Source organism: Nyctibius grandis, chromosome 3 (genome assembly GCF_013368605.1).
Source record: "Nyctibius grandis isolate bNycGra1 chromosome 3, bNycGra1.pri, whole genome shotgun sequence".
Taxonomy (NCBI): Eukaryota; Metazoa; Chordata; class Aves; order Nyctibiiformes; family Nyctibiidae; genus Nyctibius; species Nyctibius grandis.
Window position 1 is genome coordinate 114930710 of NC_090660.1, and position 20122 is coordinate 114950831.

At 72.9% G+C, this 20122-nt stretch overlaps 1 protein-coding gene across 1 annotated transcript; it reads left to right on the plus strand.

The window, feature by feature from the left end:
- Positions 1-925: 925 nt before the first annotated feature.
- LOC137661623 (microtubule-actin cross-linking factor 1, isoforms 6/7-like) lies at positions 926-19876 on the plus strand. Its single transcript, XM_068397228.1, has 29 exons — positions 926-977; positions 1051-1282; positions 1381-1607; positions 1684-1806; positions 2325-2426; positions 3238-3339; positions 4074-4220; positions 5608-5763; positions 6737-6991; positions 7077-7205; positions 7979-8149; positions 8235-8390; positions 9328-9534; positions 10672-10791; positions 10903-11072; positions 11873-12032; positions 12474-12668; positions 13858-13983; positions 14848-14991; positions 15960-16148; positions 16572-16686; positions 16757-16923; positions 17632-17794; positions 17949-18103; positions 18182-18256; positions 18537-18654; positions 18807-18988; positions 19069-19189; positions 19368-19876. Exons 2-29 carry the CDS (start codon positions 1063-1065, stop codon positions 19412-19414), a joined length of 4242 nt encoding a protein of 1413 aa, XP_068253329.1. The 5' UTR covers positions 926-977; positions 1051-1062; the 3' UTR covers positions 19415-19876.
- Positions 19877-20122: the final 246 nt, after the last annotated feature.

Below are 20122 nucleotides of genomic sequence, written 5' to 3' on the forward strand. Positions count from 1 at the left end.
AGCCCTCGGTGCAGGCGCTGCGGGAGCGCGCGGAGCAGCTGTGCCAGCGCGGGGCGGCCTGCGCGGGGCGGCTGGAGCGCGCCCAGGCCCTGCTGGCCCAGTTCGCCGAGGCGCACGAGGAGCTCGCGCCGTGGCTGGAGGAGGCGGAGGGCGTCGGGGAGCGGCTCTGCCCCAGCGCCATCAGCGTGGAGGGCTTCAGGGAGCAGCAGGCGCTGCTGCAGGTGAGGGGGGGCACGGGGTGGGCGAGGAGGAGGGGGGCAACGGGGCTGGGGAAGGGTCTGGAGCACAAGCGTGATGGGAGCGGCTGAGGGACCTGGGGGGGTTTAGCCTGGAGAAAAGGAGGCTGAGAGGAGACCTTCTGGCCCCAAGTTGTGCCAGGGGAGGGTTAGATTGGAGATCAGGGACAATTTCTTCCTGGAAAGGGTTGTCAAGCGCTGGCACAGGCTGCCCAGGGCAGTGGTGGAGTCCCCATCCCTGGGGGGATTTAAAAGCCGTGTAGATGTGGTGCTGAGGGACATGGGTCAGTGGTGGCCTTGGCAGTGCTGGGGTGACGGGTGGACTCAATGATCTCAAAGGTCCTTCCCAACTCAAACAACCCTTGAAGGGGGAGGCAGGGACAGTCTCTGCCCCTCGTGGGGTCTGCAACGGGTTGGAGCGGGGACCGCGGGGCTGCGGCACCCAACGCGCCCGAGGAGCAGAGCCGGGGTGCGGTGCGGGGTCAGGGTGGTGGCAGCCCCAGGACACGTCCCCCCGTGCCCCTCCCCGTGCCGCAGGGCCTGCGGGAGGCCATCGCCGAGCACCGGCCGCTGCTGGGCACGCTGCAGCGGGTGTCGGCGCAGCTGGCGGAGCTGAGCCCCGAGCAGGGCGCCCCGTTGGCGCGGCGCTGGCGGGCGGCGGAGGAGCGGTACGGGCGGCTGCGGGAGCGCGCGGGGCAGGCGGCCGCGCTGCTGGAGGACGCCCTGCCGCGCTACGGCCAGGTAACGGCGCCGGCGCCGCGGGGTCCCCCCAGGGCTGCCCCTCTGGTGACCCCCCCGGTGTCCCGTCCCGCAGCTGAGCGAGCGCATGGAGCTGCTGCGGGAGTGCCTGGAGCGGCTGCGGGGGCGCCTGCACGGGCAGCCCCCGGCCCGCGCCGATGCCACCCTGCTGCGGGAGCGGGTGCGGGAGAACGGGCTGGCGCTGGGCGAGCTGGAGAAGCTGGGGGCGGCGCTGGAGAGCGTGCGGGCGCAGGGCGAGGAGCTGGCGGGCAGCATGCGGGCGGCCGGCTGCGAGGCCGCGGCCACAGGTACCGGCACGGGCGTGCGGGCACCGCGGCGCCTCCCAGCCCCGGGGGTGTCCCAGTGCCGTGTCGCGGTGCCCCCGGCTGAGCCCCGTGCCCCACAGGGCTCCAGGAGCGGGCGGGCGAGCTGCTGTCCCTGTGGGGCCACCTGCGGGGCCGCTGCCAGGAGCAGGAGCGGCGGCTGCCCGAGCTGCTGGCGCTGGCCGAGCGCTTCTGGCACGGCCTGGCCGAGCTGGCCCTGGCGCTGGGCGACACCCGGGAGCTGGTGCTGGGGCTGGAGGAGGCCGGCGGCGAGCCCGAGGACATCCGCGCCCGGCTCCACACCATGCAGGTACGGGGCGGGGGGGGCATGGCATGGGCACAGCCCCCCTGGCACGGGCAGCCCCGACCCCCCTGGCCCCCCGCAGGCGCTGCGGGAGGAGATCGACGCGCTGCAGGGCGAGCTGGACGCGCTGGGCACCCTGGGCGTGGAGCTGACGTCCGCCTGCGGGGACCCCGACAAGCCCGACGTCACCAAGAGCCTGGACGATGTGAGTGCCCAGAGACCCCCCCCATGGTGCCGCTGACCCCCGTGCCCTGACCCCCACACAGTGCCACTGACCCCCGTGCCCTGACCCCCACCCTGTGCCACTGACCCCCACGTCCTGACCCCCACGTGGTGCCGCTGACCCCCGTGTCCCCCGGCACCCCACACGGTGCCACTGACCCCATGCCCTGACCCCCACGTGGTGCCACTGACCCCCGTGCCCAGACCCCCCACAGTGCCACTGACCCCCACGCCCTGACCCCCACCCTGTGTCGCTGACCCCAGTGCCCAGACCCCGGCGTGGTGCCACTGACCCCCATGCCCTGACCCCCACATGGTGCCACTGACCCCCGCGCCCCCTGGTCCCCCACGGTGCCGCTGACCCCCATGCCCGGCCCCCCCACACTGACCCCTGCCCCCCCAGCCCCCCCACGGTGCCACTGACCCCCGTGCCCCCCGGCACCCCACGCTGACCCCTATGCCCTGACCCCCCCGGTGCCTCTACCCCCTTCCGCACCGCAGCTCTACTCCTCGTGGCACGGCCTTAGCCGGGTGTGGGCCGAGCGCTGCGCCCGCCTCGAGGAGCAGCTCCAGGTGGCCCTGGGCTACCGGGACACCATGCAGGTGGGGCGCGGGGGCTGCTGGGGGGGCCTGGGCACCGCTGCGGGACCCCCGGCCCTGCTCAGGGCTGGGGGGGGCTGGGGGGGGCCCTGGGCATGGCGAAAGGCGGGACCTGGCAGTGGGTCCAGCAGTGGGGCTGGGGGCAGTGGGGCAGTTGGGGCTGTGGGTCTGGGGGCTGTGGGGTGGCGGGGCTGGGGGTAATGGGGTGGTTGGGGCTGGGGGCAGTGGGGCTGTGGGGCTGGGGGCTGTGGGGTGGTTGGGGCTGGGGGCTGTGGGGCAGTTGGGGCTGGGGGCAATGGGGCAGTTGGGGCCAGGGGCAGTGGGGCTGTGGGGCAGTTGGGGCTGGGGGCAGTTGGGGCCGGGGGCACTGGGGCTGTGGGGCAGTTGGGTCTGGGGGCCGTGGGTCTCGGGGCTGTGGGGCAGTTGGGTCTGGGGGCAGTGGGTCTGGGGGCTGTGGGGTGGTTGGGGCTGGGGGCTGTGGGGCCGGGGGCAGTGGGGCTGGGGGGCTGTGGGGTGGTTGGGGCCAGGGGCTGTGGGGCAGTTGGGGCTGGGGGCACTGGGGCTGTGGGGCAGTTGGGGCCGGGGGCAATGGGGCAGTTGGGGCCAGGGGCAGTGGGGCTGTGGGGCAGTTGGGTCTGGGGGCTGTGGGTCTGGGGGCCGTGGGGCGGTTGGGTCTGGGGGCAGTGGGGCGGCGGGGCCGGGGGCTGTGGGGCTGGGGGCAGCGGGTCGGGCGGTGCCCGTGTCCTGCTGTGGCACTGGTGGGGAGGGGTCTGCCGCCCCCCGGCGCCCCCCGCCCCACCGCCCGCCCCCCCAGCGCCTGGCGCGGTGGCTGGAGGCGGCCGAGCGGCGCGTGGCCGAGGGCTTCCTGGTGGGGGGCGACCCCGACGCGCTGCGGGGGCAGCTGGCAGAGCTGAAGGTGGGTCCTGGCGCGGGGCAGGGGGGCAGCGGGGGGGGCAGGGGGGCACGTTGGGCGGTGCTGGTGCCCCCATGGGCACGGTGGGCGCTTGGTGGCCAAGTCCTGCCCGGGGTGGCCAAATCCTGCCTCAGAAGGCGCCCACACACCAGGGCCCCCCGATCCCCACGGGGACGAGCTCTGGGCCCGGCTGCCCGTGCCAGCCTGTGCCAAGCTGTGCCGTGCCATGCCGTGCCAAACCACACAGTGTGTGCCAGACCCGGCTCTGTCATGCCGTGCTGTGCCACGCTATGCCACACCGTGCCATGCCATGCTGTGTTGTGCTGTGCCATGCTGTGCCACGCCGTGCCATGCTGTGCCGTGCTGTGCCATGCCAAACCACACAGTGCGTGCCAGACCTGGCTCTGTCACACTGTGCAGTGCCATGCTGTACCATGCTGTGTTGTGCCATGCCATGCCATGCCATGCCATGCCAAACCAAACTACACAGTGGGTGCCAGACCCAGCTCTGTCACACCGTGCCATGCCATGCCATGCCAAACCACACAGTGGGTGCCAGACCCAGCTCTGTCACACTGTGCCATGCCATGCCATGCCAAACCACACAGTGGGTGCCAGACCTGGCCCTGCCATGCTTTGCTGTGCTATGCCATGCCACACCGTGCTGTGCCGTGCCGTGCCATGGCTGGTGGCCCGGCAGCCCCTGTGTCGGTGCCCGCTCACGGTGCCGCCCGCAGGAGTTCAAGCGGGAGCTGTACCAGTGCAAGGTGGAGGCCGAGAGCCTGCGGCACCCGCCGGGCGCGGGGCACGGGGACCCCCCCGCCCCCCTCGGCGCCTTCCGCCAGCGCTGGGACCGGCTGGAGGAGGAGGTGGTCGGCCGGCAGGTACGGGGGGGGCAGCCCCGGGTGCGGGGCAGGGGGGGTGGGTGCCGCTGGGCCGGGCACGGGGGCGTGGGGAGGTGGTGGGGGCACCTGGGCTGTCGGCACGAGGCCAGAGCCACGGCGGGGTGGGGGTGTGGGGGCCATGGGGTGCTGGGGGTGGGGGGGGCTGTGGGGGTGTGTGGGTGCCTGGGGTGCCATGGGGATGCTGGGTGGCTGTGTGGGGTGCTGTGGGGGTGCATGGGGTGCCATTGGGGTGCTGGGTGGTGTGTGGGGCCGTGGGGGTGCATGGGGTGCCATGGGGGTGCTGGGTGGGTGCGTGGGGGCTGGGTGGGTGCATGGGGGTACCATGGGGGTGCCATGGGGGTGCTGGGTGGGTGCGTGGGGTGTCATTGGGGTGCTGGGTGGTGTGTGGGGCCGTGGGGGTGCATGGGGTGCCAAGGGGGTGCTGAGTGGGTGCGTGGGGCCATGTGGGTGCGTGGGGTGCCGTGGGGGTGCTGGGTGGTGGACGGGGCTGTGCAGGTGCATGGAGTGCCATGGGGGTGCTGGGTGGTGCATGGGGGGCCATGGGGGTGCATGGGGTGCTGGGTGGCTTCATGGGTGCTGTGTGGGTGCCTGGGGTGCCATTGGGGTGCTGGGTGGTGTGTGGGGCCGTGGGGGTGCATGGGGTGCCATGGGGGTGCTGGGTGGGTGCATGGGGTGCCATGGGGGTGCCATGGGGGTGCTGGGTGGTGCATGGGGGGCCATGGTGGTGCATGGGGTGCTGGGTGGGTTCATGGGTGCTGTGTGGGTGCCTGGGGTGCTACTGGGGTGCTGGGTGGTGTGTGGGGCCATGTGTGTGCATGGGGTGCCATGGGGTTGCTGGGTGGGTGCATGGGGCTGGGTGGGTGCGTGGGATGCCGTGGGGGTGCTGGGTGGGTGCGTGGGGTACCATGGGGGTGCCATGGGGGTGCTGGTGGGTGCGTGGGGCCGTGTGGGTACGTGGGGGCCATGTGGATGCCATGGGGGTGCTGGGCGGGGGCCGTGGGGGTGCCATGGGGGTGCTGGGTGAGTTCATGGGGCTGTGTGGATGCCTGGGGTGCCATGGGGATGCTGGGTGGGGGCTGTGTGGGTGCACGGGGTGCTGTGGGGGTGCTGGGTGGGTGCGTGGGGGTTGGGTGGGTGCATGGGGTGCCATGGGGGTGCTGGGTGGGTGCGTGGGGTGCCATTGGGGTGCTGTGCGGGTGCCTGGGGTGCCATGGGGGTGCTGGGTGGGGGCTGTGCGGGTGCATGGGGTGCCGTGTGGGTGCTGGGTGGTGCACGGGGCTGTGTGGGTGCCCGGTGCCCCGTGGGTGCCCGGTGCCGGGTCGGGGCGCCCGTCCCCCCCCCCCACACACCGGGTGCCCGCCGGCAGCACCAGCTGGAGGCGGCGCTGCTGGGGCTGGGGCAGTTCCAGCACCAGCTGGAGGAGCTGCTGCAGTGGCTGGGCCGCGTGGGCGAGCAGCTGGGGGGGCCCCCGCGCCTGCGCCCCGACCTGCCGGGCTGCGAGATCGAGCTGGCCAAGCACAAGGTGCGGGTGGCCACGGGAGGGGGCTGGGGGGGCCACGGGGGGGGCCCACGGGGGGGTCCCACGGCTGCCAGGGCCATTGGGGGGCCTCACAGGGACGTCCCCGGGGGGGGCACGGCACGGTGCTGCTGTGTGCCATTGCACGGGGGTCCCGGTCGTGCCGTGCCCAGGGGTGACCCTGGCCCCATCCGTGCCCCGTCCTGGCAACCTCCCGGCTGCAAAGTGGCACATATGGTGCCTGGCACCCGCCCCGTGCCCCGCAGAGGCAAGAGCTGGGGGGCAGCTCTGGGGCACCCCTGGGTGCCATCCTCCCAGGGTGCCATCCTCCCCCGGGTGCCATCCTCCGTCCCCCCCCAGGTGCTATTTGCCCCCCGGGTGTCATCCTCTCCTGGGTGCCATCCTGGGTGCCATCCCCCCCTGGGTGCCATCCTCCATCCCCCCCCAGGTGCCATCCCCCCCTGGGTGCCATCTCCCTCTGGGTGCCATCCTCCGTCCCCCCCTGGGTGCCATTCTTCCGGGTGCCATCCTCTCCTGGGTGCCATCCTGGGTGCCATCCCCCCCCCAGTGCCATCCTCCATCCCCCCCCCCGGTGCCATCCTCCATCCTCCCCTGGGTGCCATCCTCCATCCTCCCCTGGGTGCCATCTTCCATCCTCCCCAGGTACCATCCTCCATCCCCTCCAGGTGCCATCCCCCTCTGGGTGCCATCCCCCTCTGGGTGCCATCCCCCTCTGGGTGCCATATCCCCCCCCCGGTGCCATCCTCCCCGGGTGCCATCTCCCCTGGGTGCCATCCCCCTCCCGGTGCATCCCCCCTGTCCCCATCCCCAGGGGCTGGCGGTGCTGCGGTGGCAGCCCTGGCGGGGGGCACCGGGGGTGTCCTGGGAGGGCTCAGGGCTCGGCGTGGGGTGCCCGTGCCAGGGTGCCCGTGCCAGGGTGCCCGTGGTGCCAGTGGTGCCGGTGTCCCCGCGCCCCCAGGTGCTGCGGAACGACGTGCTGTCCCACGCACGCACGGTGCAGTCGGTGAGCGAGGCCGGGCAGAGGCTGCTGCGCTGCGGGGAGGGCGCGGGGGGGGCACAGGATGGCACCGAGGGGCTGCGGGACGGCACCGAGGGGCTGCGGGATGGCACCGAGGGGCTGCGGGACAGCCTGCGCCAGCTGGGCCAGCGCTGGGAGCGTGTGCGGGGCGAGACCGAGAGCCGGCAGCTGCAGCTGGAGAACAACCTCAGCCAGGTACGGGCACCCAGACCCCCCGAGCCCCCCACCACACCACCCTGAGCCCCCCACCACACTGCCCTGAGCCCCCGCTGCCCCCCAGGTGCAGGACATCACGCTGGAGGTGACGGAGCTGCTGCAGTGGCTGGAGCAGGTGGAGCTGCAGCTCTTTGTGGCCAAGCCGGCCTGGGGCCACCCGGACACGGCCAAGGAGACGCTGGCCGCGCACCTGGTGAGCACCGGGGCTGGGCCGGGCCCCCCTCGCCATCCCTGGGTGTCCCCTGGCGGGGTCTGGGTGCCCCGAGCCTGCCCCTCTCTGCCTTCTCCCCTCCTCAGCTGGGCAGAGCCTCCCCGTCCCTGTCCCCATCCCCTCCAGCTCCCCAGGACGGAGCAGGAGCCCTCCCCATCCCAGTCCCCATCCCTCCGTGGGACGGTGACACCAGGGTCCCCACAGCCTCTTGGCAGAGTCTCCCCGTCCCTGTCCCCATCCCTTGGTGGGACAGTGACACCAGGGTCCCCACGGCCTCTCAGCAGAGCCCTCCCTGTCCCTGTCCCCATCCCCATCCCCTCCAGCTCCCCGGGATGGAGCAGGAGCCCTCCCCATCCCTGTCCCCATCCCTCGGTGGGACGGTGACACCGGGGTCCCCACGGCCTCTCGGCAGAGCCCTCCCCATCCCTGTCCTCATCCCTGTCCCTGTCCCCATCCCCATCCCCTCCAGCTCCCTGGGACGGAGCAGAAGCCCTCCCCATCCCCGTCCCAGTCCCTCTGTGGGACAGTGACACCAGGGTCCTCATGGCCTCTTGCCAAAGCCCTCCCCATCCCTGTCCCCATCCCTTGGTGGGATGGTGACACCAGGGTCCCCACAGCCTCTCAGCAGAGCCCTCCCTGTCCCCATCCCCTCCAGCTCCCCAGGACGGAGCGGGAGCCCTCCCCATCCCCATCCCCGTCCCCATCCCCGTCCCCATCCCTCGGTGGGCCGGTGACGCCGGGGTCCCCGCGGGCAGGAGCTGTGCAGGGAGCTGGAGTCGAGGCAGGCGGCGTACAGCGGCGTGCGGGAGCGGCTGCGGCGGCTGCTGGCCTCGTGCCGCGCGGGCCGGCCCTGCAGCACCGAGCACAGCCTGCGCGTCCTGGAGCACAAGTGGGAGAGCGTCCGCGCCGAGGCGCAGGAGAGGAGGGTGAGCGGGGCGAGGGGGGTGTCCCTGCCCGCCCCGGGGTGCCCACCTTGCCGTGGCACCCGTCAGCGCCCGCCCGTGCCCGCAGGAGCGCCTGGCCGAGGGGCTGGCGGCCGCCGCCGAGTTCCACGGCGCCGCGCAGGAGCTGCTGCGCTGGGTGGCCGGGGCCGAGGAGCTGCTGGGGTCCCCCGCGCCACCCAGCGTCGTCCTCGACACCGTCACCGCGCAGATCCAGGAGCACAAGGCAAGTGCGGCCGAGGCCAGGGGGTGGCCGGTGGCCAGTGGTGTCCCCCAGGGCTCGGTACTGGGGCCAGTCCTGTTCAATATCTGTATCAACGATCTGGGCAAGGGGATCGAGGGCACCCTCAGTGAGTTGGCAGATGACACCAAGTTGGGTGGGAGTGTTGATGTGCTGGAGGGCAGGGAGGCTCTGCAGAGGGGTCTGGACAGGCTGGATTGATGGGCCGAGGCCACTGTGTGAGGGGCAACAAGGGCAAGTGCCGGGTCCTGCCCTTGGGGCACAACAGCCCCCCGCACCGCTACAGGCTGGGGCAGAGTGGCTGGAAAGTGCCTGGCGGAAAAGGACCTGGGGGTGTTGGTCGGTGGCGGCTGGATATGAGCCAGCAGTGTGCCCAGGTGGCCAAGAAGGCCACCAGCATCCTGGCTTGTATCAGCACTAGTGTGGCCAGCAGGACCAGGGCAGGGATCGTCCCCCTGTGCTCGGCACTGGTGAGGCCGCACCTCGAATCCTGGGTGCAGTTTTGGGCCCCTCACGACAAGAAAGACCTTGAGGTGCTGGAGCGAGTCCAGAGAAGGGCAACGGGGCTGGGGAAGGGTCTGGAGCACAAGTGTGATGGGAGCGGCTGAGGGACCTGGGGGGGTTTAGCCTGGAGAAAAGGAGGCTGAGGGGAGACCTTCTGGCCTCAAGTTGTGCCAGGGGAGGGTTAGATTGGAGATCAGGGACAATTTCTTCCATGGAAAGGGTTGTCAAGCGCTGGCACAGGCTGCCCAGGGCAGTGGTGGAGTCCCCATCCCTGGGGGGGTCTAAAGGCCGTGTCGATGTGGTGCTGAGGGACGCGGCGGCGTTGGGTCGGTGGTGGCGTTGGGTCGGTGGTGGCGTTGGGTCGGTGGTGGCACTCGATGCTCTCTCAGGCCTTTTCCACCCCCCCCACCCCGCGCAGGCGCTGGTGCAGGAGGCGGACGCGCAGGGGGCCAGGCTGGGCGGGCTGGAGGCCGCGGCCGGCCGGCTGCAGGAGTGCGGGCCCAGGCAGGACGGGGCCGCGGTGCGGGGCCTGGTGCTGGCGGCGCGGGAGCGGCTGGGCCGCGTGCTGCAGCGGGCGGCGGAGCGCGGCGCGGCGCTGGAGGAGGCCCGGCGGCGAGCCAAGGAGGTACCAGGGCTGTGGGTTTGGCGGGGAGCCGTGCCAGTGCTGGGGACGTGGGTTCAGTGGGGAGCTGTGCCAGTGCCAAGGGTGCAGGTTTGGCAGGGAGCCGTGCTGGTCCTGGTGCTGGTGCCACACAGGTCCCACAGGGAGCCATGCCAGTGCCACACAGGTCCCACGGGGAGCCATGCCAGTGCCGGTGCCACACAGGTCCCACGGGGAGCCGTGCCAGTGCCAGTGCCACACAGGTCCCACAGGGAGCCGTGCCGGTGCCACACAGGTCCTATGGGGAGCCGTGCCGGTGCCAGGGCCACACAGGTCCCACAGGGAGCTGTGCCAGTGCCACACAGGTCCCACAGGGAGCCATGCCAGTGCCAGTGCCACACAGGTCCCACAGGGAGCCATGCCAGTGCCAGGGCCACACAGGTCCCACAGGGAGCCGTGCCGGTGCCACACAGGTCCCACAGGGAGCCATGCCAGTGCCAGTGCCACACAGGTCCCACGGGGAGCCATGCCAGTGCCAGGGCCACACAGGTCCCACAGGGAGCCGTGCCAGTGCCACACAGGTCCCACAGGGAGCCATGCCAGTGCCAGGGCCACACAGGTCCCACAGGGAGCCATGCCAGTGCCAGGGCCACACAGGTCCCACAGGGAGCCGTGCCGGTGCCACACAGGTCCTATGGGGAGCCGTGCCAGTGCCAGGGCCACACAGGTCCCACAGGGAGCCATGCCAGTGCCACACAGGTCCCACGGGGAGCCATGCCAGTGCCAGGGCCACACAGGTCCCACAGGGAGCCATGCCAGTGCCGGTGCCACACAGGTCCCACAGGGAGCCGTGCTGGTGCCACACAGGTCCCACAGGGAGCCATGCCAGTGCCACACAGGTCCCACGGGGAGCCATGCCAGTTCCAGGGCCACACAGGTCCCACAGGGAGCCATGCCAGTGCCACACAGGTCCCACAGGGAGCCGTGCCGGTGCCACACAGGTCCCACAGGGAGCCATGCCAGTGCCAGTGCCACACAGGTCCCACAGGGATCCGTGCCAGTGACACCAGGGCAGGGGCACGGGGTTGGTGCCAGGCTGGGGCGGCGGGGACCCTGCCGGGACCCCGCGGGCACCCCACGGCGTCCCCGTGCCCGCTGCAGTTCAGCGAGTCCCGGCGGCTGCTCCTGGACTGGATGGACGAGGTGGAGCCGAGCCTGGCGGCGCCGCAGGACGCGGCCACGAGCCGGGAGGAGCTCAAGGGCCAGCTGGCCGAGCACAAGGTGGGGCTGGGGGGGGGGTCCCGGCGGGGGGGGTGGCAGGGGCTGGCGTCTCCCCACAGCCCCCCAGGGCCAGCGCCCAGGGTGCGGGTGGGCTGACCCCGCTGCCCGCAGGCGTTCCAGAAGGTTCTGCGCTCGAAGCGGCCGGTGTACGAGGCGACGGTGCGGAGCGGGCGGGCGCTGCGGGAGGGGGCCCGGCACCCCCAGGACCTGCAGCCGCTGGAGGAGCTGCTGGGGGAGCTGAAGGAGCGCTGGGACGGGCTGTGCGGGTGGGCGGCGGAGAGGTGAGGGGGGGACGGGGGGTGGGATGGGGTGGGGTGGGGATGGGGATGGGGATGGGATGGGGATGGGGATGGGGATGGGGATGGGATGGGGATGGGATGGGGATGGGATGGGGATGGGGATGGGATGGGGATGGGATGGGGATGGGATGGGGATGGGATGGGATGGGATGGGGATGGGGATGGGGTGGGATGGGATGGGGATTGGGATGGGGATGGGGTGGGGATGGGGATGGGATGGGGATGGGATGGGGTGGGGATGGGGATGGGATGGGGATTGGGATGGGGATGGGGTGGGGATGGGGATGGGATGGGGGTGGGATGGGATGGGGATGGGGATGGGGATGGGATGGGGATGGGATGGGGATGGGGTGGGGATGGGATGGGGATGGGATGGGGATGGGGATGGGATGGGGATGGGATGGGATGGGGATGGGATGGGGTGGGGATGGGATGGGGATGGGATGGGGATGGGGATGGGATGGGATGGGATGGGGTGGGGATGGGATGGGGATGGGGATGGGATGGGATGGGATGGGATGGGGATGGGGATGGGGATGGGATGGGATGGGGATGGGATGGGGATGGGGATGGGGTGGGATGGGATGGGGATGGGGATGGGTTGGGGTGGGGATGGGATGGGGATGGGATGGGGTGGGGATGGGGATGGGGATGGGGATGGGGATGGGGATGGGGATGGGATGGGGATGGGGATGGGATGGGGGTGGGATGGGATGGGGATGGGGATGGGGATGGGATGGGGATGGGGTGGGGATGGGGATTGCCCGTGCCCGTCCTCGCAGGCAGCACAAGCTGGAGGAGAACCTGCTCTTCTCGGGCAAGTTCACGGACGCGCTGCAGGCCCTCATGGACTGGCTGTACCGGGCCGAGCCGCAGCTCAGCGAGGACATGCCCGTCGCAGGGGACCGGGACCTGGTCAGTGACCTCATGGACAAGCACAAGGTGGGTCCCTGTCCTGGGGCATCCCCTGGGCACTCCGGGCTCTGCACCCCCCGTCCAGGGCAGGACAGGAGTCACAGATCACAGAATTGTTTGGGTTGGGAAGGAGCTTTGAGACCATCGAGTGCCGTTACCCCAGCCCTGCCAAGGCCACCACTGACCCATGGCCCTCAGCACCACATCTACACGGCCTTTAGACCCCCCCAGGGATGGGGACTCCACCACTGCCCTGGGCAGCCTGTGCCAGCGCTTGACAACCCTTTCCAGGAAGAAATTGTCCCTCATCTCCAATCTAACCCTCCCCTGGCACAACTTGAGGCCGGTTGCTCTCGTCCTGTTGCTTGTTACCTGGGAGAAGAGACCGACCCCCCTCGCTACACCCTCCTTGCAGGCAGTTGTAGGGAGCGATGGGGTGTCCCCTCACGTCCCCCCTCTCCCCCCAAGGTGTTCCAGAAGGAGCTGGGCCAGCGCGCGGGCGGCGTGCGGATGCTGCGGCGCTGGGTGCGGGACGTGGGGCGCGGCGGCTGCGGGGACTCGCAGTGGCTGCAGAAGCAGCTGGAGGAGCTGGGCGCCCGCTGGGACCTCGTCTGCGCCCTCTCGGTCTGCAGGCAGGGCCGGCTGGAGGCGGCGCTGCGCCAGGTCAGCGCTGGGCACGGCTGGGGGGGGCAGCAGCAGTGCCAGGGCACCCCCGGGCACAGCGGTCGGGGGCTGCAGCGGGGCAGCCCCGTGGGAAGGGATGCGGGTGCCTGGGGGGCGTGGGGTGCCCGGGTGGGGGGTGGCCGTGCTATGGGGTGCTGTGTGGGGTGGCCGTGCTGTGGGGTGCTGTGTGGGATGCCCAGGCAGTGGGTGGCCGTGCTGTGGGGTGCTGTGTGGGGTGGCCATGCTATGGGGTGCTGTGTGGGGTGACCGTGCTGTGGGGTGATGTATGGGGTGGCTGTGCTGTGGGGTGCTGTGTGGGGTGCTGTGTGGGGTGCCCAGGCGGTGGGTGGCTGTGCTATGGGGTGCTGTGTGGGGTGGCTGCGCTGTGGGGTGCTGTGTGGGGTGCCCGGGCGGTGGGTGGCCGTGCTGTGGGGTGATGTGTGGGGTGGCTGCGCTGTGGGGTGCCCAGGCGGTGGGTGGCCGTGCTGTGGGGTGATGTGTGGGGTGGCTGTGCTGTGGGGTGCTGTGTGGGGTGGCTGCGCTGTGGGGTGCTGTGTGGGGTGCCCGGGCGGTGGGTGGCCGTGCTATGGGGTGCTGTGTGGGGTGGCTGTGCTGTGGGGTGCTGTGTGGGGTGGCCGTGCTGTGGGGTGATGTATGGGGTGGCTGTGCTGTGGGGTGCTGTGTGGGGTGCCCAGGGCTGTGTGGGGCTGTGCTATGGGGTGCTGTGTGGGGTGCCCGGGCAGTGGGTGGCCGTGCTGTGGGGTGCTGTGTGGGGTGGCTGTGCTGTGGGGTGCTGTGTGGGGTGGCTGCGCTGTGGGGTGCTGTGTGGGGTGCCCGGGCGGTGGGTGGCCGTGCTGTGGGGTGATGTGTGGGGTGGCTGCGCTGTGGGGTGATGTGTGGGGTGCCCGGGCGGTGGGTGGCCGTGCGTTGCAGGGCTCTGTGGGGCTGTGTCGCAAGGTGCCTGGTCGGGTGCCAGGCCGTCGGGGTGCCCACACGCGGGGTGCCCGGGGCGGGGTGGCTGCGGGTGCCGTGGGGGTGCCCTGCTCCGTGGGAGCCGGTGCCCCAGGTCCCGAGTGGGGTGAGGAGCTCTGCCCCGGGGGGTTCGGGGGGCAGCAGCGGCAGGGCTGGGGGGCCGGGCGGGGGCCCGGGGGGCCGGCGGGTGCTGAGCGGGCCCCGGCCGTGGTGGCAGGCGGAGGAGTTCCACGCGCTGGTTCACGCCTTCCTGGGCCGCCTGGCCGAGGCGGAGAAGACCCTCAAGTTCGGCCCCTTCCCCGAGGAGGAGCCGGCGGTGCAGGAGTGCCAGGGCCAGCTGCAGGTCCGTGCCAGTCCCCAGCAGCCCCCCCCAGCCCCTGCCACCCCCAGCCTCCGGGCTGGCACCATCCTGGCACCGGGGCACCCCATTGCCGGCCCCAGCTGGCCCCTGCCCGGGTGCGGGATGCACCACACCGAGCTGTCGGTCCCATCACACCAAGACATGGGGTTGGGGGTCCCAGGCGCCCTGGGGTGGGGAGATTTGGGGTCCCAAGTGCCCTGGGGTGAGGAGATTTGGGGTGCCAGGCTCCCTGGGGTGGGGAGATTTGGGGTCCCAGGTGCCCTGGGGTGGGGAGATTTGGGGTGCCAGGCACCCTGAGGGGGGAGATTTGGGGTGCCAGGTGCCCTGAGGTGGGATTTGGGGTGCCAGGCACCCTGGGGTGGGGAGATTTAGGGTCCCAAGTGCCCTGGGGTGGGGAGATTTGGGGTGCCAGGTGCCCTGGGGTGGGGAGATTTGGGGTGCCAGGCACCCTGAGGGGGGAGATTTGGGGTGCCAGGTGCCCTGAGGTGGGATTTGGGGTGCCAGGCACCCTGGGGTGGGGAGATTTAGGGTCCCAAGTGCCCTGGGGTGGGGAGATTTGGGGTGCCAGGTGCCCTGGGGTGGGGAGATTTGGGGTGCCAGGTGCCCTGGGGTGAGGAGATTTGGGGTCCCAGGTGCCCTGGGGTGGGGAGATTTGGGGTGCCAGGTGCCCTGAGGGGGGAGATTTGGGGTCCCAGGTGCCCTGAGGGGGGGAGATTTGGGGTGCCAGGCACCCCACACTCAGCGGCCGTGCAGCCCTGGGTGCAGGCAGGTCCCTGCGGTGCCAGGCTGTGCAGGGGGGTGCAGGGGGCTGGCACCCGGCAGTACCACGCTCCGTGCCCCCCCCAGGAGCTGATGCAGTCCCTGCAGTGCCAGGAGCTGGAGCTGGAGTGCATCGTCTCGCTGGGGGAGGAGATCCTCGCCACCTGCCACCCCGACGCCGTCGTCACCATCAAGTCCTGGGTCACGGTGGTCAAGAGCCGCTTCCAGGAGGTGAGCTGGGTGCCCTTGGCTATCCCTGGGTGCCCCTTGGCCATCCCTGGGTGCCCTTCTCCACCCCTCCCTGGGTGCCCTTTGCATACCTCCCTGGGTGCCCTTCTCCCCCCCTCCCTGGGTGCCCTTTGCATCCCTCCCTGGGTGCCCTTGGCCATCCCTGGGTGCCCTTCTCCCCCCCTCCCTGGGTGCCCTTCTCCCCCCCTCCCTGGGTGCCCTTGGCCACCCCTCCCTGGGTGCCCTTGGCCATCCCTGGGTGCCCTTGGCCATCCCTCCCTGGGTGCCCTTGGCCATCCCTGGGTGCCCTTCTCCACCCCTCCCTGGGTGCCCTTCTCCATCCCTGGGTGCCCTTCCCCATCCCTCCCTGGGTGCCCCTTGGCCATCCCTGGGTGCCCTTCGCATCCCTCCCTGGGTGCCCTTCCCCATCCCTCCCTGGGTGCCCTTTGCTTCCCTCCCTGGGTGCCCTTGGCCATCCCTGGGTGCCCTTTGCATCCCTCCCTGGGTGCCCTTCTCCCCCCCTCCCTGGGTGCCCTTCTCCACCCTCCCTGGGTGCCCTTCTCCATCCCTCCCTGGGTGCCCTTGGCCACCCCTCCCTGGGTGCCCTTCTCCATCCCTCCCTGGGTGCCCTTGGCCACCCCTGGGTGCCTCTTGGCCATCCCTGGGTGCCCTTCTCCCCCCCTCCCTGGGTGCCCCTTCTCCCCCCTCCCTGGGCACCCCTCGCACCCCTCCCTGGGCGGGGAGCAGAGCTGCTCCATGCCCGGGCCACGTCCCACCGTGCCGGTGGCTCCTCATTCCACACGTGTGAGATGGCAGATGCCACCCAGTCCTGGCACGGAGGCCCCGGGGAGCCGTGTCCCGGGGACCCCCACCCCGGACCCGTCCGTGTGCCCCCCGTGGTGCCGGTGTGGGGTCAGCAGCGGGGCTGCCAGCCCCGTGCCCCGTGCCCCATGGCGGTGCCGCGGCCGCAGGTGCTGAGCTGGGCCCAGACGCAGGGCGAGCGGCTGCGGGCGCGGGCGGCCGGGCTGGCCGCCGAGCGCGAGGAGGTGGCCCGGCTCCTGGAGTGGATGGCGGCCGCCGAGGAGGCCCTGGGCCTGCGGGAGAGGGAGCCGCTGCCCGAGGAGGCCGAGCAGCTGGAGGAGCTCAGCGCCCAGCACGCGGTGAGGGGCCGGGGGGGCACAGGGCGAGGGACCCGCGGGGGGCACACGGTGAGGGGCCGGGGGGCACACAGTGAGGGACCCACAGGGTGAGGGACCCACAGGGGGCACATGGTGAGGGGTCTGGCGGGGGGCACATGGTGAGGGACCCACAGGGGGCACACGGTGAGGGACCCACACGGTGAGGGGCCTGGGGGGCACACGGTGAGGGACCCGGGGTTGGCACACAGTGAGGGACCCGTGGGGGGCACACAGTGAGGGACTGGCGGGGGGCGCAGGGTGAAGGACCCGGGGTTGGCACACGGTGAGGGACCCACACGGTGAGGGACCCGGCAGGCACACGGTGAGGGTCCCGGGGGTCCTGGGGCACACCGGGGGCCGTGCTGGCCCGCTTGGCAGGCGCTCAGTGCCCCCGTGGTGCCGCAGGTGTTCATGGAGGAGCTGAGCCGCAAGCAGCCCGACGTGGAGAAGGTGACCCAGAGCTGCAAGCGCAAGCTGGCCACGGAGCTGGGCGCGCCAGCCACCCGCCGGCTGGCCACACGTAAGGGCCCCCCCCTCGCCCCCCGCGCCCCCGGGACCCCCGGCTGCGCCCTCACGGCCCGTCCCCGCAGGCCGCCGCGGCCCCGGGAAGGCGCAGGGCAGCCCCGCGGTGCCCCTCGGGGGGCCGGAGCCCCAGACCCCCCCCACGGCGCAGCTCCTGCACCGCTGGCAGCAGCTCTGGCTCCTGGCGCTGGAGCGGCAGTACCGGCTGGAGACGGCCCTGCGGCGCCTGCGGGAGGTACGGGGGCGCGGGGGGCGCGGGGGGCTTCTGCCCGTGGGAGCCCCCGGGTCGGGCGCGGATGGGGACGGTCCCCAGGGTGGGTGGGATGGAGCAGGCGGCACCCCGCAGCCTCCCCAGACCCCGTCCCCGCCGTCGGAGAGCCCCTGGTGGAGCCGGGGGTCCCCTCGCACCCAGAGCCGGGGGTCCCCTCGCAGCCGGGGGGTCCCCTCGCACCCGGAGCCGGGGGTCCCCTCGCACCCAGAGCCGGGGGTCCCCTCGCACCCCGAGCCGGGGGGTCCCCTCGCACCCAGAGCCGGGGGTCCCCTCGCACCCCGAGCCGGGGGGGTCCCCTCGCACCCGGAGCCGGGGGTCCGTCGCACCCCGAGCCGGGGGTCCCCTCGCACCCGGAGCCGGGGGGTCCCCTCGCACCCGGAGCCGGGGGTCCCTCGCACCCCGAGCCGGGGGTCCCCTCGCACCCCGAGCCGGGGGGTCCCCTCGCACCCCGAGCCGGGGGTCCCCTCGCACCCAGAGCTGGGGGTCCCCTCCCACTCAGAGCCGGGGGTCCCTCGCACCCCGAGCCGGGGGTCCCGGGCAGAGCGCCCTTGGCCAGCCCCAGGGGGGGCAGGGCGGGGGGCGAGCGTGGGTCCCGCGTGGTGGCCCAGGCTGCCGTGGGGGGGTCCGGGGGCCTTTCCTGCGGGGGGTTAACGCCCGCCGGTGCCCCCCGAGCTGGAGGAGTTCTCGCGCTTCGACTTCGGGGTGTGGAGGACGCGCTACGTGCGGTGGATCGGGCAGCTGAAGTCCCGCGTGCTGGACGTGTTCCGCGGCATCGACAGGGACCAGGACGGGCGCATCAGCCAGCGGGAGTTCGTCGAGAGCGTCCTCGCCTCCAGTGGGTGCCCCGGGGTGGGGATGGGGCTGCACCCACGGGGCTGGGAGAGGGGGGACGGGGTCTGCCGGCCCGATCCCCCTCGGAGCAGGGCCGGGGTTTGGTGGCACGGGGGGGCACAGGGGGCGGCGGGCTGAGGGTGCCCGTCGCCCCGCAGCGTTCCCCACCAACGCGCTGGAGATGAACGCCGTGGCCAGCGTCTTCGACACCAACGGCGACGGCTTCATCGACTACTACGAGTTCGTGAGCGCCCTGCACCCCAACCGCGACCCGCTGCGCCGCGCCGCCGACGCCGACCGCATCCAGGACGAGGTGCGAGGCGGGGGGGGCTGTGCCAGGCGAGGGGGGGGGCCCCACCGCGGGGCTGAGCCGAGCGTGCCCCCTCCCCAGGTGAACAGGCAAGTGGCCCAGTGCAACTGTGCCAAGCGCTTCCAGGTGGAGCAGATCAGCGCCAACAGGTACCGGGTAAGTGCCCACCCCGCCGTGGCTGGCAGCCCCCAGTGCCCAGCCGGCGTCCCGGGCTCACTCAGACCCCCCCTGCGCAGCCCCCACCGGGCTGGGGTCCCCCGGCTCCCCAGGACCCCTGTCCCAGACCCCACGTGCCGTGGCACAGCGGGGAGGGCAGCGCTGGTGGGGACGGAGGGACCGTGAGGGACCTGACGGTGCGGTGAGGGGCAGCTCTGGGTGCCGGTCCCTGCCCCGCGCCCCTCCCCAGCCCCGCTGACCCCCCGCCCCTGCCCCGCAGTTCGGGGAGTCCCAGCAGCTGCGGATGGTGCGGATCCTGCGCAGCACCCTCATGGTGCGGGTCGGCGGGGGCTGGATCGCGCTGGACGAGTTCCTGGTGAAGAACGACCCGTGCAGAGGTGGGTGCGGGTGTCCCGCGGCGGGCGCCGGGCACGGGGTGCCCGCGGCTCTCTGGCACCGGGGTGGTGGGTGTCCCCGTGCCGGGGGGGTCGGTGGTGCCCATATGGGTCGCAGGACCCCCGGCCCCGCTCACCGCCTCGTCCGTCCCCAGTGAAGGGAAGGACCAACCTGAAGATCAACGAGAAGTACCTGTCCCCAGACGCCTTCGGGGCCACCAGGTGCGCGGGGAGCCCGTCGGCCCCCTCCTCCAAAGGGCCGTCCCCCAGCCGCTCCAGCTCCAGCCTCAGCCTCTACAGCAGCGCCTCGGCCCCCAGCAGCCCCCTGGCCAGGAAGGTGAGGGCTGGGGACCCCCCCCGGGAGTCCTGACCCCCCCCCGGCCCCACCGCCGCGGTGCCGACCCTCTCCCTTCCCAGACGGTGCTGCGGAGGACGCGCTCCGGTGACCGGTGTCCCCGTGCCCGCGGGTCCCCGCTGCCCGACGGAGCCGAGCTGCAGCTCGCCGTGGACAAGGAGAGCCTGGCCCTGGGCCCCCCAGGTGAGGGCCGTGGGGCTGGGGGGGTCCCCGTGGGGCTGGGGGGGCCCGGTGGGGCTGGGGATGCTCAGGGGAGCCGGGGTGGGTGGGACGGTGTGGGGCAGGGCAGGGGGGTGGCCCCCAGCCCCGGCAGCGCGGGCGCAGGGGGACACACTGCTCCAGCCCCACTGTGCCCCTGCAGAGCCACCCCAAGGGTCCCCCCCGGAGCGCCGCAGCCCCTGCCGCTGACCCCCAGCACCCTCGGCCGGCCCCACTCAGGACCCGCCTGCCCCGAGGCCGGAGGATGGCGAAGCCGCAGCCCCCCGGGCACCCAGCCCGGCGCCGCAGCCCCCCGGGTGGGCGCCCGCCCGGACGGGCAGAGCCCTGCCCCTGTCCCCCGGGCTCCCGCGCCCCCAGGGGCGGCTGCCGGTGCCCCGGGCATTGCTGGCGGGGGTCCCCCCGTCCTGCCGCCCGCGCCAGCTGGGAGGTGGCCACGCTCGGTACCCGGGTACCGGGGCCCCTCGCCGGGCGCAGCGCCCCGATTCTGGTGCTACCCCTCACCCCTGGGGGCTTCGGTGTGTGCGCCCGGGGCCCCAGCTGCCCCCCACCCTGGCAGGGCTGGGGCTGCCCCGGGCGGGGGGGTCCCTCGCCCCGCGCCCCCGTCCCGCCTGCAGCCCCCGTGGGCGGCGGGCCCCCCACCCCGCCGCCGCATGCCCCGTCGCCCCGCTAACCGGACAGTAGAGCTGGATGTAACCCGGCCGGGCACGGCCCCGCCGCCCCAATAAACCGTAGGATCCTTTTGTACGAGCCCCCGGGGCCGGCTGCCGTCCGTCTGTCCGGGGCAAGGGGGGGTGCAGCATCGCCAAAGCCGGCGCGCACGTGGCCCGGCACGGTGGCACGTGGTGGCCGGGTGTGCCCGCAGCTGGGTGCCACCGGCAGAGACGCCCGGCGCCGCGG

What these genes read in the sequence shown, in the direction of transcription:
- LOC137661623 (XM_068397228.1), top strand. Translation starts at nt 1,063, where the DNA reads ATGGAGCTGCTGCGGGAGTGCCTGGAGCGGCTGCGGGGGCGCCTGCAC. An exon ending in TGGAGGCGGCGCTGCGCCAG is followed by an intron (nt 12,669 to 13,857) that starts GTCAGCGCTGGG and finishes CCGTGGTGGCAG; the next exon opens with GCGGAGGAGTTCCACGCGCT. An exon ending in CCGACCGCATCCAGGACGAG is followed by an intron (nt 18,104 to 18,181) that starts GTGCGAGGCGGG and finishes CCCCCTCCCCAG; the next exon opens with GTGAACAGGCAAGTGGCCCA.